Here is a 15,384-nt window from a genome sequence, read left to right as displayed (position 1 = left end):
GTTGTAAATGTCACGACGACGACCGTCAACGCGCATGTTTTAATTAGTGAAGTGCTGAACGCATCTGAGAGTGTCAATATTCCTCAGCAGCAGAGTGGAGTCCGTATGTTATTCGGTATTTAATCTCGACGCTCATCATCGCAATCGGCGACGTTGAGCCTCAGCGCCGTGCGTGTGTTTGGTTGACTCCGCGCTGAACACACGCTGCGTTCACATTAGCTACGCCGAGGACACCAGAGCACTGACCTGTGAGTACTTTGAATTGATAAAGTGCAGTTAGCAGTGATTGGTTTTAAAAAGGCCATTGCTGTCAAGCAAGACGTGTAATTACTCCCGCAGTATACTATTCACTGTAGGAAACTGATGCCGCTATAGACCTACAGGCGACATCGGAACGTGTGCAAAGGGTTACAGTTAAAACCTTGCAGCAAATACGTGAAGGCGAAGAAAAGAAACGTGGCCGAACTTTTTAAATCATGGAAGTAAAGGTGGAGGGTCAAGGGATAAAGCGTGGAGAGGTTTACTGTGAGATCTGTAAATATGAAACGGTAATCGTCCTCAATATATCTGAGGCCAGAGAGGACAGAGGTGGTGCAGCAGAAGCGGCGGATGACTCCCAGTGGTCTCATCGTGGAGAGCTGCAGTGTCTGGCTCCTCCCACAGACTGGCTCAGCACTTGTTTCACCCTCAGTCCTCCATTTTGGATCGAAACGTTATAAATTGGGCCGTTAATTGCGCCGTTAACTCAATCAGTGATGACTCACAGGAGATTGTGTGTGTGTGTGTTTGTCTACTTGTTTGACGGTGTGTGTGTGTGTGTGTGCACGAGTATTGAGGTTTGGTGCTGAGGTACAGAGAAAAACAGCCTAGCTTAGCTTGTCGCTGCCTGGGGGACTTGATTGGATGAGTCTTGTCGGTGGTAAACAGAAGATTGGTATTAAATAGCGTTTAGAACGCGGGAATTCCTGGATTGGCGGCTTCACCTCTTGATGAGCCGGATGTTGATTACCCCGAGGAGAATGTTTCTTTAAGGTCACGGCTTTAAGGACGACGCCACACTGACCTTTTCTGCACTGAGAGAAGCTTCTACAATTAAAGAAAGTGAAATAGCAAGGTTTTACGTTCACGTAAAAGTGTAATGGAATAATTCCAACTGTTTCTGAAAGCTGAGAAGTTGCGCGTCAAAAGCCAGAGATGTGGTTATTACAGTAATTTCATTGTTTTGTTGCAGGAAGCCGGAGAATCGGTGTCTTTGTCATACTTGGTTTCCATTTTGTTGGCCTCCAACAAACGTTGTTTTAAATATGTTTTATACTGTTCAAATTGTGGACAACGACAGTGTTTTTCTCCATTTTAAATTGTTAATGCACTATTTTTAACAGTAAATGCAGTAAATTGTAAATAACTGCCAGATATTGAAAGTTAATCAGGAAAAATAACTCACAGGACATTTTCTGGCCCTTTTAAGGTTTAAATGAGAATAAAACTCCAGACGGACAGTTGGAGGCTCTGGTGTTAAAGGGTTAAGACGTTACATTGCTGCTTCAACACGAGCTGGAGTTTGCATTTTCCTCCATGCATGCCTGGGTTTTGTCCATGGTCTCAAGGTTTATATTGATTGGAGAGTAAATTAACATTGAGTCCACTCTGTATGTGGACCCTGTGATTGGCTGCTGACTTGTCCACAGTGAACCCGGCCTCTTGCCCACGGTCAGCTAGGATTTCCTCCTCGTTCCCCTGTGACCCTCTAAGTCTAAGCAGCAGAGAATCTTTTTTTTTATGGCATTTTGGTGCACACACAAAACAACCTTGTACTGTTAATTAGACGCGGATTACTTCCTGTGGGCGTATTGAAAGGAGCGAAAGTCTGAGAAGTGACAAGAGCATTTATGGAGAAGTCGATTCTGTCAGTTGAATCCGTCTGACTCTGCAGTGCTATTTCTGACACGGAAGAGCTCTGTTCTTAATTGCCTTGTAGATATTCAAACACATGAAGCCGGTGGGAAGGGAATCGTAGGACATATTATTTGCAAGAAATTAAATCTGGAAAGACAAATGAAGCACACGCTGGCAAACAGTGTAACATTTTTTTTGAATTTCCAACTTGTTATTCCACAAAAGTGGGACTCTGACAGTTGCTGATACAGAGATTTGTAAAGGATAATTCTGCCACGAGCGTTAACGTCCTCTTTTTTATAGTCTGTGGTAGTTTAGTGTGGTGAAGACACAACAGAAGAAACACAACTCACTTCTGACTAAATTCTATATCGAAATTTTCAATTTGTTGTGTCAAAATATCATTTTAGATGAATTATTGTCTTATTATTATTGTACAGACTGAAGAGAACATCTTTGTTTCTGCACAAATATCACACAGTAATCATCTGAAGTATGTTTTTTTTCCGAATGAATCGTTTCTCACTTCCTGTCAAAATAATTGCAATCAGATAGTTATTCAAAGTCACAGACATTTTAGCGGCTCAAGTGAAAACGGCATCCCTCATAATAACTGTGAAAGAACATCATAGAGGCAAATCTTACTGACTGACAGATTTATTTTATTCCAATAACCAAAGTTACATACACAATTTAAGGCTATTTTGGGGCGTCATAACACACGTGGAACTGAGAATTAATGCTGTGTTCCATAATGAGCACCACATAGGTTCTATCTGTGCACAAATAGGAGGAAATATTTTTCTTTCTTTCTATTTTGTTGGACTGTGTTGTTTTAGGCGTCATAGATGTTCTATGGTAGCAGACGATGCTTTTTCTGTCCATTCAAAGCTGTAGTGCTATGTTACCATTGTTATTTATTGACAGCGGCACTATTCCGACTCTTTTCAGTGCAGATGTGAAAGGTGCAGTGGTGCTATCTTTGTCTCAGTCTTCCTCACTGCTTCTTCCTCTCTGTCTCTCCTCGTTTTTTCTTTCTCTCTCCCCCACCCCACACGTGTTTTCTGCCTCCCCTGGCAGCCTTCACCGCGTTGTGCAGGCTTTACTAACTAGCTACGCTCTCCCACTCATAGGAAAAATAATGATGAGACAGCAAAAGACAATGCACGAGCACAGAGAGAGGAGGAGAGTTGGAGGCTGCAGGAAAAGAGAGACAATGAGAGAAGGAGAGCCATCAGTCTTTTTCATGCACTTTTACCACATACATGTTCAACCCTTGGGGAACACTATGTCTCTGTCTCAGCCTCTGCCTCTCTTCCTGTCCCGTTCTTTGTTTTCTTCCCCCTCTTCCCTCTACTGTAACTTATTAAATCGCATCACACGACCATCCTCTGTTTTTCTTCTCCTCTACTCCATGCATTCCTATGTGCCCTGCAACCGCTCTGTCTTGTCCCACTAAGTGGACTGCTTATATAACAGCATACACCTAGCGGGACTCCCCGCCTCCTCTCAACCACCATCTTCTTCTTCTCACCCCACCCTTTTAGTCTCCCCTGTTTTTCCTCTTCTGCAGCACCTTGCCTCTTCTCTTTTCCTACAGTTATTTTTACTCTCCTGCTTCATCTATTGCTGACATTATGTTTGCAAGAAATGGTCCCCCTGCTGTGTCGCAACATCTAGTGTGTGTGAGTGATAGCCAAAACAATGAAACAACAGGGCTGCATGTTCAAATAGCTCTGAAACTACAGTAGTATTAGAAGAGCAGGAAATGAATTAACATTTTTTTTTAAAAAGTAATCAGTCATTATTATTATTATATAATGATTCTTTTTTTCTGGTATATGATGTAAAATACTATGTCCAACAGTACTTTTTTTGGTTTTATATAATTGTTTATTAAGTACTGCACAGGGGTTTGGACCGTAGACTGTTTAATGAAGTCATTCTTTCAGGAAGTGAAAGTATCTTGGAAGTCTCTCTGGGAATGTCTGCGTCACTAGTTTCAGGTTTCCTTCACCAGCACATGATGTGGATTTTGTGAATTGTGATATGTCATGACACGTATGAGCGGACTGATGGGCCGGTTTCGTCGAATAGGAGCCTGATTGCAGGCGCGGCGACACAGCGCCGGACCAAATGGGATTCTGGAGGCTTGAAAATGGTAGTTCGGTTTCTTAGAGGTCCAAACGTTAGCACTGGCTCTGTGAGAGATTGAAGCGGTCATTTTGTTTCCCACTTAAACTGACATTTTATGGTTGTATTAATTAGACAAAATGTTAAACACACCAGCTTGCACATTGTAACCCCCCCATCACACACACACACACATCATCCCAGCTGTATTTCTTTCACGTTTTATATTCTTTTTTCTGCACCTTCATCTTCTCCTTACTGTTCTCTTTATTCCACATGCATTGTACCTCTTTATCTCAGCTCTACCTCACCTCTCTCCCCATTCCAAACTTCCTACCCCTTCCTATAAATATAGTCCCTTTGAAGCATTGCATGTGTTGTCTCTTCTCGCAACACTGCGAGACAAAAAGTCTTGTCATCCCACATCTGAGCAGCGGGGATAGAAAGCATAGATAAGACCGGTGGCCCGAAAAGAATCTCGGTTAAGAGAAGTGATATTCATCTGCCTCAGCGTGTGTAAATGAAGAGAGGAGGTGGAGATGAAAGGGAGGATGGGAGTAAAGGATGAGAGAGAACAGTTTTAACACCACGGCGATAACGACGGAGAGTGCGGAAGAGAGAGCAGTGTTATGACATTTCTGATCCTCATTTTGTAATTGAATAATAATCCCTCTGGAGGCCTGACCTAGTAACGCATTGTAACGTATAGGTGTGTGTGTTAGAGCGTGTCCACAGCTCTGAGTATGTGCTGGCACAATGTGTGTATAGTGAGAGGCAGGTGTGTGTGTGTGTGTGTGTGTGTGTGTAGGAGAAAGAGGAGACACGCAGGGAAGGGGAAAATAAATGGGTGCAGACAAGAAAGACGGGAGGTTTGGTGTTTAAATACAATGCAGCGCAATGTTTCCACCTACTGGTGCAAATGTGTCCTTACAGCTAGTTAGTGCAGGTTACGCCTCAATGCAGCCATGGACAATTCCCACCTCATCAGCTCACCTCTAATGACTTACACTTTGCCTAATTACATATGGTGTAATTAACACAATAAATGTACTTAAGTATTAAAAACAGTCAAGTTCACAGCATGGTGGCGGAATGCAAAATACATCATAGCTGCAGAGTTTTGGAAGTGCCATCATGTACACACACACACACACACACACACACACACACACACAGCAGTAGTTTACCTGCTGACACTCAGAGTGGTGTGTGTTTCCAAGGGAGCGTGGTCTTTCATATGCTGCAGCCCGTGCAGGCCACTTCCCCTGTGGCCAGAGCATACATCGCCAATGACAGGCTCTCCTCCCGCCTCAGTGACCGAGCCTTCTTTGAGCCTGTAGCTGACTCAAAGACGAGAAAGACAAAGGTGCAGATTATCATCCCGGACATTGCAGGCATGTGTGAGACTGTGTGCTTCTGAGAGAGGGCAAAGAAGTGTTGCTGTGGTGTTTGATATGAAGCTGGTGATATTGACTTTGGTCGCGATACAAACACCGGTGTCAATTGTTATGGTCAGTGTGAATCATTGTATTATATTGTGTTGGATTATCACGTGCATTACTAATTATACAATGATGAATTTGATGTGTTAAACATAATTACAAGTCAAACAAAAGATGAAAATAGAAGGAAAACAGCTGTCACGGCATGAAAAAGGTACAGAAATCCACCTTTGAGTATGAGCGTCACTGAAGTTCATTTGTTATCATATTAACTCTTAGAACACAGAGCATTTTGGCTGCTTTTTCCCATTACTATGTATAAACATACAGTATGTACAGAGAGTATGAGAATGTCCTTTTTTTCAGTATAACCTAAAGGCAATATGATGAAATACTACAAATACACGTTTTTTTTAAAGCCTCAATATGTGACCTATAAACTTGTAAAAATTGTAGGACCTTTTTTCTTAACCCACCTCTAATTTCATCCCTCCTGCTCTTCCTGTGTTTTTATTTTAGGCTACGAAGGGAGGGCTACACGGTGCAGGTCAGCGTCAACGACTACCTGGACATCTACTGCCCACACTACAACACCAGCCAGCGAGGGACACTAGAGCGCGTCGTGGCCGAGCAGTACGTCCTCTACATGGTCAGCTACCGCGGCTACCGCACCTGCGATCCTCAGCATGGCTTCAAACGCTGGGAGTGCAACCGGCCCCACGCACCTCACGCGCCCATCAAGTTCTCTGAGAAGTTCCAGCGCTACAGCGCCTTCTCACTGGGCTACGAGTTCAACGTGGGCCAGGAGTACTATTACATCTGTAAGTAAGGCCACTTACTGTGATGGATTAGAAAAAGCCTGAGGGTAGAGTAAATGTAATAGTTTATAAAAAATCAATGTGAAGGATTTATATATGGTATCCAGTGGTGAATTTGTATATCGCAGTGATTAAGTGATTATCACTCAGCTCTCCCCTCTCCCCTTTCCGAGTGTGACAAGGGTTCAATCTCACTCCTGGTGTAGAGAGAGTGAAAGTGCTAATTCTAAATTTGCAAAAAAAAAACATCAGGCGGTTAAACATTTCAGTTTACTCTGCAGATAAATGATGCACACTGGATCTTCTGCATGTTCTCTTAAACTGTTTAGGGCGATGTTGCCTGCAGAGGGCACAAGGTTAACATGTTGGCTGCGTCTGTCTGTTTCAGCCACACCCACCCACCACCACGGTCACAGCTGCCTGAGACTGAGGGTTTACGTCTGCTGCTCCACGGGTGAGACCTAATAACCCACACACACACACACACACACACACACTCATTTGATACAATTTCTCCTATTTCTGTGTCACTTTGTCTCCACTGTCCTCTGCTATCTCTGTGTATCATCTAAGCACACAAACACGGAGAAAAATACAGACAAAGAGAAAGAAAGAAAGGAAAAAAAAAACAAAACAAGATCTGACAGTGGTGTCTCAGAGAGAGGATTTTCTGCCTCGTGCTGTCTTGGCAAGGGTTTGATGATAGCGTCTTTTTCCCTCGAAGCAGCGCTTTGAGTGTGATGGCTTAATGTTATTCCCTGTCTCACTGCTATTACAGTAAAGCTCCATCTCTGTCTGTGAATGACACGCTCTTGTGCGAGCACACAAAAGATCGAAAGAAAGAAACAGATTAAGCTGAAAGCTCTGACTCTCTCTCTCTCTCTCTGTCACTCTCCATCTTTGTCTTCCTCCACTATCTTGACCACGTCTCCCTCCATCTCCCTCACTGTCTATCTCTTCTGTCGTTCTGCCTCTTGATGCCTGCTGTTCTGTATCGTGTGTGTGTGTGTGTGTTATTTTTACCCTGGTAGCCTGCTCTCTCCCCTGCAGGCCTTTGATCAGAGAGCCCGGTGCTGAAAGCCTCCCCCACTCCTCTAACCTTGTCAGCACTAATACATCCCACACTTAAACTAGTGTCAGCCCCTGTGTACACATCACCTTAACACCCCCATGCCAGTGTCACGACTAATCTATCGAAGCATCCACCACGCCTCCATTTGCTTTTCTGTGTGTGTGTGTGTGTGTGTGTTTGTGTGCGCCGCGCGTGTCCAAGCTCAACAGTGTAGTAGTTTGTTAGCCATAAAATGAGCGTGTGCGTGTGCACGCATGGCTACGTGCGCATCTGGTCCGTCGCAACCTCTGCTCAGCGAGGGTCACTTTTACGGCGTGCCATCAGAAACCGCTGCTGCTTCCACGCCATTTTCCTCCTCAGCCGTTTACGCCAACGTTCACGTCACATGCGGCCAACTTCCTGCCAACAGTCACACACGGTCGCCCGGTTTATTTTGTTTTTTAAAAAGCACAGAGATGTATACACGTCTTGCCCTTCAGCGAACCCACACATCATTTATTCATGGATAATTTGGCAGACGGAAAGTAATTCTGTGTCTAGACGAACAGCAAATGGAGTAATGATTTCAATCTTCAGATGGAAGCCTGGATTCAGTCCACAGTCCAGGATTTCTCCATGGTTTCCCCCGTGTACTTACTTCTTTGTTTTCCACTGTATCTGTACACAATTTAATGAGGCCTGAAATGTACGTTTTACCAAGTGTTGTCATTTTAATTGGACGTTTTCTCTTTTCTCTTTGTCTCTGTCTGACTCTTCACTTTTTTCGATGAATTTATGCTCTGCCTGTTCTTCTCTCTCTCTCTCTCTCTCTCTCTCTGTCGTCGTGTGTTTCTCAGTTTCCCAGACAGATGACGACTCCAGTCAGACTTCTACCGACTACACAGTTAGGCCAAACATCAAAATACACAACCTTGGTGAGTGATTCGACGTTAGTTTCTGTGTTGCAGCCAGTCGAGAGTCGATAGTCAATATTTGGCCGTGGTTGCAGAGCTTGATTTGTCAGGCAATCATTACAGGGAACAAACTGTGTTATTATTATTATTATGTATATGTTGCAGAGAAAAGAAAATCCATAGCAGGTCATAGCTGATTGATTAGCAGAACCTTTATTTTTTGCTGATGAGAGTTTTGCAACAGGAGGGAAAACCATGATCACTGCAGATACAGGGATTCAGCAGTGCTGGATTAGTGTAAGACAGAACTGAGGGCAGCCTGTGGCCAAGTGGGAAGGGAAGTTGGCTTGTAACCGGAGGGTTGGAGTCCCCACCAGGTCCAAAAAAACCTCCTTATTAAATGCCAAGATTATTTATTTATTATTTTTATTATTAGTATTATTGTAAGAAAGAAACCCATGTGTGTATATAAATTCATCTTCCTATGACATTCAGTCATGCAACATTTTTATCACCATTTAGATCTTAATAGTTACACAAACAGACATTAATATCCACTGTCACTGTTTCATGAGTTGCACATACTTGGATGATGATGATGATGATGATGATGATGATCTCTAAAAATACGAGGACAGTCTGGGGAAAAAATGTAATGTTTGTCTTACAAATGAGTTTGGCGAACCTGTGGGTGTGTTTAAGAGCTGCTGTATATCAAATGGCTTTTATTAGCCCATCAGACACGTTCCTGGAGCTCAGCTATTAACGTGAGGCGAGTAAAGTTTTATTGTTGCCAATAAGAAGGATGGCCAAAACTAAGTCGTAACAAAGCAGAATTATCCCTTAATGTTTTGAAATACAATAACCCACAAAGTGTACCTCAGGTGCACACACACACACACACACACAGAGAAAGTCTTACTTTTTTCTTCTGCACAAACTCCGCAGGGTCAGCAGAGGTCTTGTACGGAATGAAAGCTGCGTGTTTACTTAAGGAAAAAGCTTGTCAGCGAGCGACTCGATTGTGCAGCTGACTGGTTACATAAAGCCTCTATTTTTTCTTTCCCTTTATTTCGTTCTCCTCTCAAACAAAAGCCCCTCGCTGGGAATCATTTAGCACGGTTGTTTCTGGGAGCTGTAGGAAGCGTGTGACCAGGGCTAAGAGAGTGTGACCTGCCTAAGATGGGAACCGAGTCCAGCTGAGTAAGAGTGACAAGAGCTCTCGAGCCATCAGCCACAAGTAGCTTCACAGAGAGAGAGAGAGAGAATACAGAAAGGTGAGAGAAGTAGAAGAGAGGGACAGAGGGGAGAGAGGTAGGCAGTGTGTGGCAGGAAAGAGGGGGAGAGATGAAGTCAGACAGATAAAAAAATGCAGTGAAAGAGAAGTTCAGGGACAGATAAGAGAGCGAGAGAAACTCATGAAAACTAGAAAGGAGGCAGAGAAAAGGGGAGAGAGAGGGGGCAGAGGAGAAAGGAAAAGCTCGGTGGTGGGCGAATTGCTCAGCACTAACTCTGGCTCGGGCTTATGTGGAATTTAATATAAAAAAAACACAAACTGGCAGAGCATCATAAAAAAACATAGCCTCCGGCGTTGTGATGCATTTTGCTGAATACATTTGGTGGAATAACAAAATCAGGACACACAGATCTACACACACACACTTGAAAACAATCCATACCCCCGATGGCCCTGCTGACCGCTGGACACCCACTCATGACTCACCTCCAGGACCAGACCAGCCCACAGACAGAGCATTCTTCCCCACTGCACATGGTTGGACTTCCTGTCATCCGTGTTGATTTTATTACTGGCTTTGTTTCCATCGCTCGTCACATAATAATATCTCCTGGTCCACATGATGGTTGGACTCATCACGTTCATGGCTTAGATACAGGAGCATTGCTGGTGACTTTTATAAAACTCGGAAAAAAAAAGGTTTGTTGGTGTTTAGGTGTGAATTGACGAATTCTCGATTGAATACATAATCACTTCATAGAGTCCTGCAGCAAAGCTTAGTATACTGTGTGTGTGGTTTTTTTTTTCCATCTGTGACATATTTACCCTGAAACATTTCCCTCTTATTTCCCTCATGGAGCAGAAAATACAGCTTGAAACAGGATGCGGCGATGTACATTTACGTCCTTGAATCATGTTTTTAGTGTGACTTATTATAAAATGTCCATCTGTAACCTCGATAAACAGATTCTGCTTGTGGATATGCACAATCTGTAGGTGAGGGACAAAATAATTGGGCCAGAACCTTCCTGGTTACTTTCAGGTTTTGACCAGGTGGCAACTGGTGGTGACATCAGCCTTAAAAGTCTGAACTCCCATTTGGAAGCCTCAGGATTCAACCAGGCACCAGGCTGTCAGTCACACTGGTGTCCAGTGCAGGAACGCCTCATTTTCCCATAGACTTCTATTCAAACGGTTGGTTTCATGTAGGCAAACAGTATTTGTGGAGAGCAAAAAAGGTTTTAAGAAAACAAATCTGAGTTGCTGTCTTTTAACCTCCAGCCTTGTGTCTCCTGTTGCTCGTCAGATAAACAGAGTAGAACATTTTATAGAAAAGTTCTGGCCTGGATACATGGGAAGCCACAAAATATCAGATTATCATAGAGCCAACAGGTTCTATCACATTTTTTATGCTAAAAAAGGATTCCAAATCCTGATTTTACAACACACTTACACATTTTGAATTGGTCAGCTGCTCCTCACCAATGAGCATGATATGAGATCTGTAAACGGCTGAACACACCAGATGTCTGTTGATTCCTAGTCGGCCCCATTGTTTAAAACTGGAGTGCATAAAGTTTTAAACCGTAAACCGTTCAAACCGTTACCAGAGGAGATCACAAAATGCTGCGCAGCTCTCAGTTTAGCAGGATTTAGCTCTCCTGTCATTTCCACGCTGCACACAGGAAGTGACTGGTTCATGTCAAGACAGACGGAGGCAACGGCAACACTGTGCGAGTAAAGTAAGGCGGCTGTTAACCGTTTCAAATGTCGAAATAGAAAACGCAGACATTCAGCAGGTGAATGAGATAAATGCTTCTTAGCCCCTCCCACCGCTGTGCTGCTGCTGTACACACACAAACGCTCTCATAGTCAGGTCTGATAGTATTGCTTGACAAAAGGACGCAGCGTAAATATAATGTTGCATTGTTTTCTGTTCAGAAAAACCAGAGGCAGCAAAATAACAACAAAAATGGTCAATTCAAAGTTATGCACTGCAGCTTTAAGCTACAACATAATCAGACATCACCAGCGGTTGATGAGTGGATGCTCCTTTCAGCGCTTTTTATTCCCATGGTTGCAATATCAGGGCATTATGATTTCCCCTTAATGTTCCTTACACTATTTCACAAAGAGTTTGAACAACGTGATGCAGAAACGTCTTATCTTAGTGGTGCTCGATGACGGTCATGATTGGATGAACATGCTGCTGCACTATAAAGGCGGGCTCGGGCATTAAGCCATCAATCTACAGAGCAGTGGGCAGAGAGTGTACTAATGTCCTCTAAACTGTTGCACCGCTCTCGCTGACCTGCGCGGCTGTAATCACACATGATGGCTCCATCGCCCCTGTGTTGTTTACACCCTTGCTGCAAGTCTGCCATTATTGGGTCGCAAGGTTTTATCAGAGCAGACAACACATTTCCCCTCATTGAGAGTCTAGTGCGGAGGCTTTTTTATCTCACTGTAAATGCCGGGGGCAGTTTATCGTGGACAGGAGAGCTGCCCAAGCATGCTTGTCTGTAGTTATACGCCATACAGACAAGACTGCACCCAGTTGTGCACTTGAAAATTGATTGCTTGTATCCCGCAATTGTGCTGTGATTTTAACGGTTGTACAGGGGGACCTCTTGGTAACTTGTTATTGCCTCTGGCTCCCAGCGTCCTCCGTATTCATCTTCCAAGGGCGGCCTCTCTGAATAACAAGGGCTTAGGAAAGGTGCATATTCTGCAGCTCTGTGACTGGCAGAGAATCTGTTCACAAAGTCTTTGCCGCAGAGATTTGTTCACGTAAAGACGAGGAGGGTCAGGGACTATACATTTTACCTCCGTAATGGCCGATGTAACCTTTTGGAGACACAAAAGCGATGGCGGCGACGCCGTGACTTGCAGGCCCAATGTGGGGCGGCCCTCCCGCCTTCACAGACAACCTGGTGTGGATGTCTGTGCTGTGTCATCGTCACTGACAGGCGCCGCGTGGGTCTTAGGACGCATGAACAGGAGAAACCAGACTGACTGGATGGTTTGCTGCGAGGCGGTCACGTCTCTGTTATCTCTTATCACCTTCCAACTACCAATTATTCTCTATAATATTCAGTAAATACCAGACAAGGCATGGAATATCATTTTATGGGTGTTGTTCCCATTAAATCGCAAGAGGTTAGGGCGACCTGACGGCTGCCTGGTGCGACAGACACCACGTGGGCTGGTGTTCTGTGAGCAGCAGGTCCCTGGTTTGACTCCGGGCTGTCTGGACCACTTACTGCGTGCCATTGCCTCCCCTTTTCTCTCCCTTATGTCCTTTTTATCTGTCACTGCAAAAAAATGCGCGAACAGACAAACAAAGGGGATACGTGGGCCAGACATTTTACATACTTTATCATAATTGATCAAAAACATAGCTATGATAGGATTTTTGGCAGTTTTTTAAGACTTAAAAAACAAAATATTTCCATAATTCAACATCAGCATGTCCCATCTTAGGCTCTTAATCCCTCCCGTCTTATGTGGGCATCAGTGACTGGCATCAGTAAGAAGTTGTGTCTTTCTTCTGCACTCAGTAAGATTACCTGATAGGAAACAAAACAGAAAACAGGTTCTACCATCATCTCACTGCAGCTTGCCCAGACTGGCCCTAAACAATTGTGATGGATTTGTAAGCAACACGTCTCTGTTTGGGTTGTTTTTTTGTTTTTTTTTGCTTTATGTTGGCTTGTAACAGTGCTCTAGAAATAATGGGAAGCATTATGTGCAGACGAGGCCTAATGACTCAGTGTAATCCAGTTTTTAGTGAAAATTACACAATGTGTTCCCCCAGCCTTTTCTCAATCTTTCCCCTGCAGCTAACGCTCTGTTGTGTCTAATCAATGGTACGGCCACAGTAATTTGGTTTGATTGAAATCCCTCTAGGATGAAAACATCGTTAGCGCGATAAGAGGAATACATGTGCAACAAAAGAGACGCATCAGAAACCAAAAAAAAGGGTTTTTAATTTTGCCTCCCACAGGGGAAGTAGCCATATGCAGCCGTGTGGATTGTTGATAATTGCATCATGTCTCTTTCTCTGCATATGTTAAAACACCATTTGCATGCACAGCCTTTAGATTGATGAATTAATAATGTAGTAATGGTTCACTTCCTTCTGTCTCTGTGGCTTTTTTCACACTCACTCACTCACTCACTCACGCTCTCTTGTTTTCTCACTTTTCGTATTTACTTCGCTCTCTTCCTTCCTCTTCAGATGAATTTAACCCTGAAGCTCCCAAACTGGAGAAAAGCGTCAGTGGCAGCAGCCCATCACGCGACCGCCTTCTTCTCACAGTGGCAATGCTGCTCATGTCTGCTGTGCTCTTGTCCTAGCGACGGTCAGACACTGTGACACTTCATGCAGAGCTGGACCGCCTTGTGCAAAGGGCTTTGTATGCACCCGATGCGAGTTTTTTGGTGTTGGTGTGAAAGTGGGAGGAAACATGGAGGAGAATCAAGCAGAGCAACAACACAACCACAAGAGAAGGAACATAACTTTAAATAAATAACAAACAAACAAAAAAATCCTTGAATTCAACTTATGGACCTTAAAAAGGGAGAGGCCTTTCTTGCTGTCATATTTACACCCGTGTGTTGTTGGACATCGTTATCATATGAATAGCACAGCATTTCATGCAAGTGCGTTTGCCACAACCAATATTCAGAAACAGACTCCAACGCTGCTGCTGTGCCTCAAGAGAGAGTGAACTTTGAGTTGGATAAAGACTACATACTGTTCCGTAGCATTCATATTAAATCACTCAAAGAGGCTCAGAAGGTGAAGACGTAAAAGGATGGATTTTTAAGCCTTGAATGCTGATGGATTCAAACTTAGCTATAATGTAGTAAAAGAACAACCTGGAACTGACGATCTCACCAGGACTATACGTGATGTTCGTTTAATCAGTGAGCGACACAAACTGCCGTCGCCGTCCTTGACACCGAGGAATGTTTTCATGTCAGAGCGATGGAGGTGTTGGTCGTGGGAGCCCGGTGTGGTTTCTAAAGCAAAGAGAAAAAGACTTTGTGAAGATATCCACAGGCCTTTCAAGAATCCATTTTCTCCAGACATCAAAAGTAACCCCTGGCTTTGTGATAGGTGCAGATGCAAAGCCTGTGTTTCGTAGAAGATAGCGAGTGCCATCCGAGAACGAGTCCTTTGTCTGCGCTTCTTGCCGTCACAAACATCCAGCAAGGGACTGACCCTGGACTGGTAATTCGATGGCACTTCGATGTGATAGATGTGGTAGAAGTGTGATTCGTTCTGAGGCATTTACATTCAACACTTGATGACATAGATTTTCCAGATGTCAACTCTTTCTCTCCTTGCAGCAGTCACCAGTCATTGTAGGCACAATTGTTAAAAACCTCCGAGGTAACGAGACCCCTTTTAATTCCAGACTTTTCCTTTTTTCACCCAGCCAGTCATCGCTGTCGGCCATTACAGCAGTTGCAGTCACGATGTTAATGACCCCATACAGTCGCCAGCGTGCGGCAGGTGCCTGAGGAGAAATAAAGCTTTGAGTCTCAAAGTAACGCTGCCACCATTTTGTTATTAAAATAAAAATGAAAGGGGAAAAAAAAAAAAAAAAAAAAAAAAAAAAAGAAAAAAAAAAAAAAATGGTTATTAAAATAAAAATGAAATGGTAAAAAAAAAAAAAAAAAAATACAAAAAAAGAAATACAACACCACACGTGTGAATGTGCAAATAAAGACAAGTTCACTTTTTTTATATTGTAATACAGGACAATGTAGGCTGGCATTAATCATTTAACAATGTTGTGCTTTTTAAATGTGTTTACTTTATAAGATGTATTTATTTTAAAAAGGAATTCAAATATTTATTTACTTCATTTATCCGTGTGCA

At 43.4% G+C, this 15,384-nt stretch overlaps 1 protein-coding gene across 1 annotated transcript in view; it reads left to right on the top strand.

Annotated features, from left to right (window-relative positions):
* efna3a (ephrin-A3a) overlaps nucleotides 1-15,116 on the top strand; it is a 68,914-nt gene extending 53,798 nt beyond the window's left edge. Inside the window, exons 2-5 of the mRNA XM_044053415.1 lie at nucleotides 5,991-6,292; nucleotides 6,678-6,743; nucleotides 8,198-8,275; nucleotides 13,732-15,116. Coding sequence (XP_043909350.1) covers nucleotides 5,991-6,292; nucleotides 6,678-6,743; nucleotides 8,198-8,275; nucleotides 13,732-13,850 — 565 coding nt within the window. The 3' untranslated portion in view covers nucleotides 13,851-15,116. The remainder of the gene's footprint in view (nucleotides 1-5,990; nucleotides 6,293-6,677; nucleotides 6,744-8,197; nucleotides 8,276-13,731) is intronic.
* Nucleotides 15,117-15,384: the final 268 nt, after the last annotated feature.

Source organism: Solea senegalensis, linkage group LG20 (assembly GCF_019176455.1).
Source record: "Solea senegalensis isolate Sse05_10M linkage group LG20, IFAPA_SoseM_1, whole genome shotgun sequence".
Taxonomy (NCBI): Eukaryota; Metazoa; Chordata; class Actinopteri; order Pleuronectiformes; family Soleidae; genus Solea; species Solea senegalensis.
Note: the sequence above shows the minus strand (reverse complement) of the source record. Positions and strands in the feature narration are given on the sequence as shown.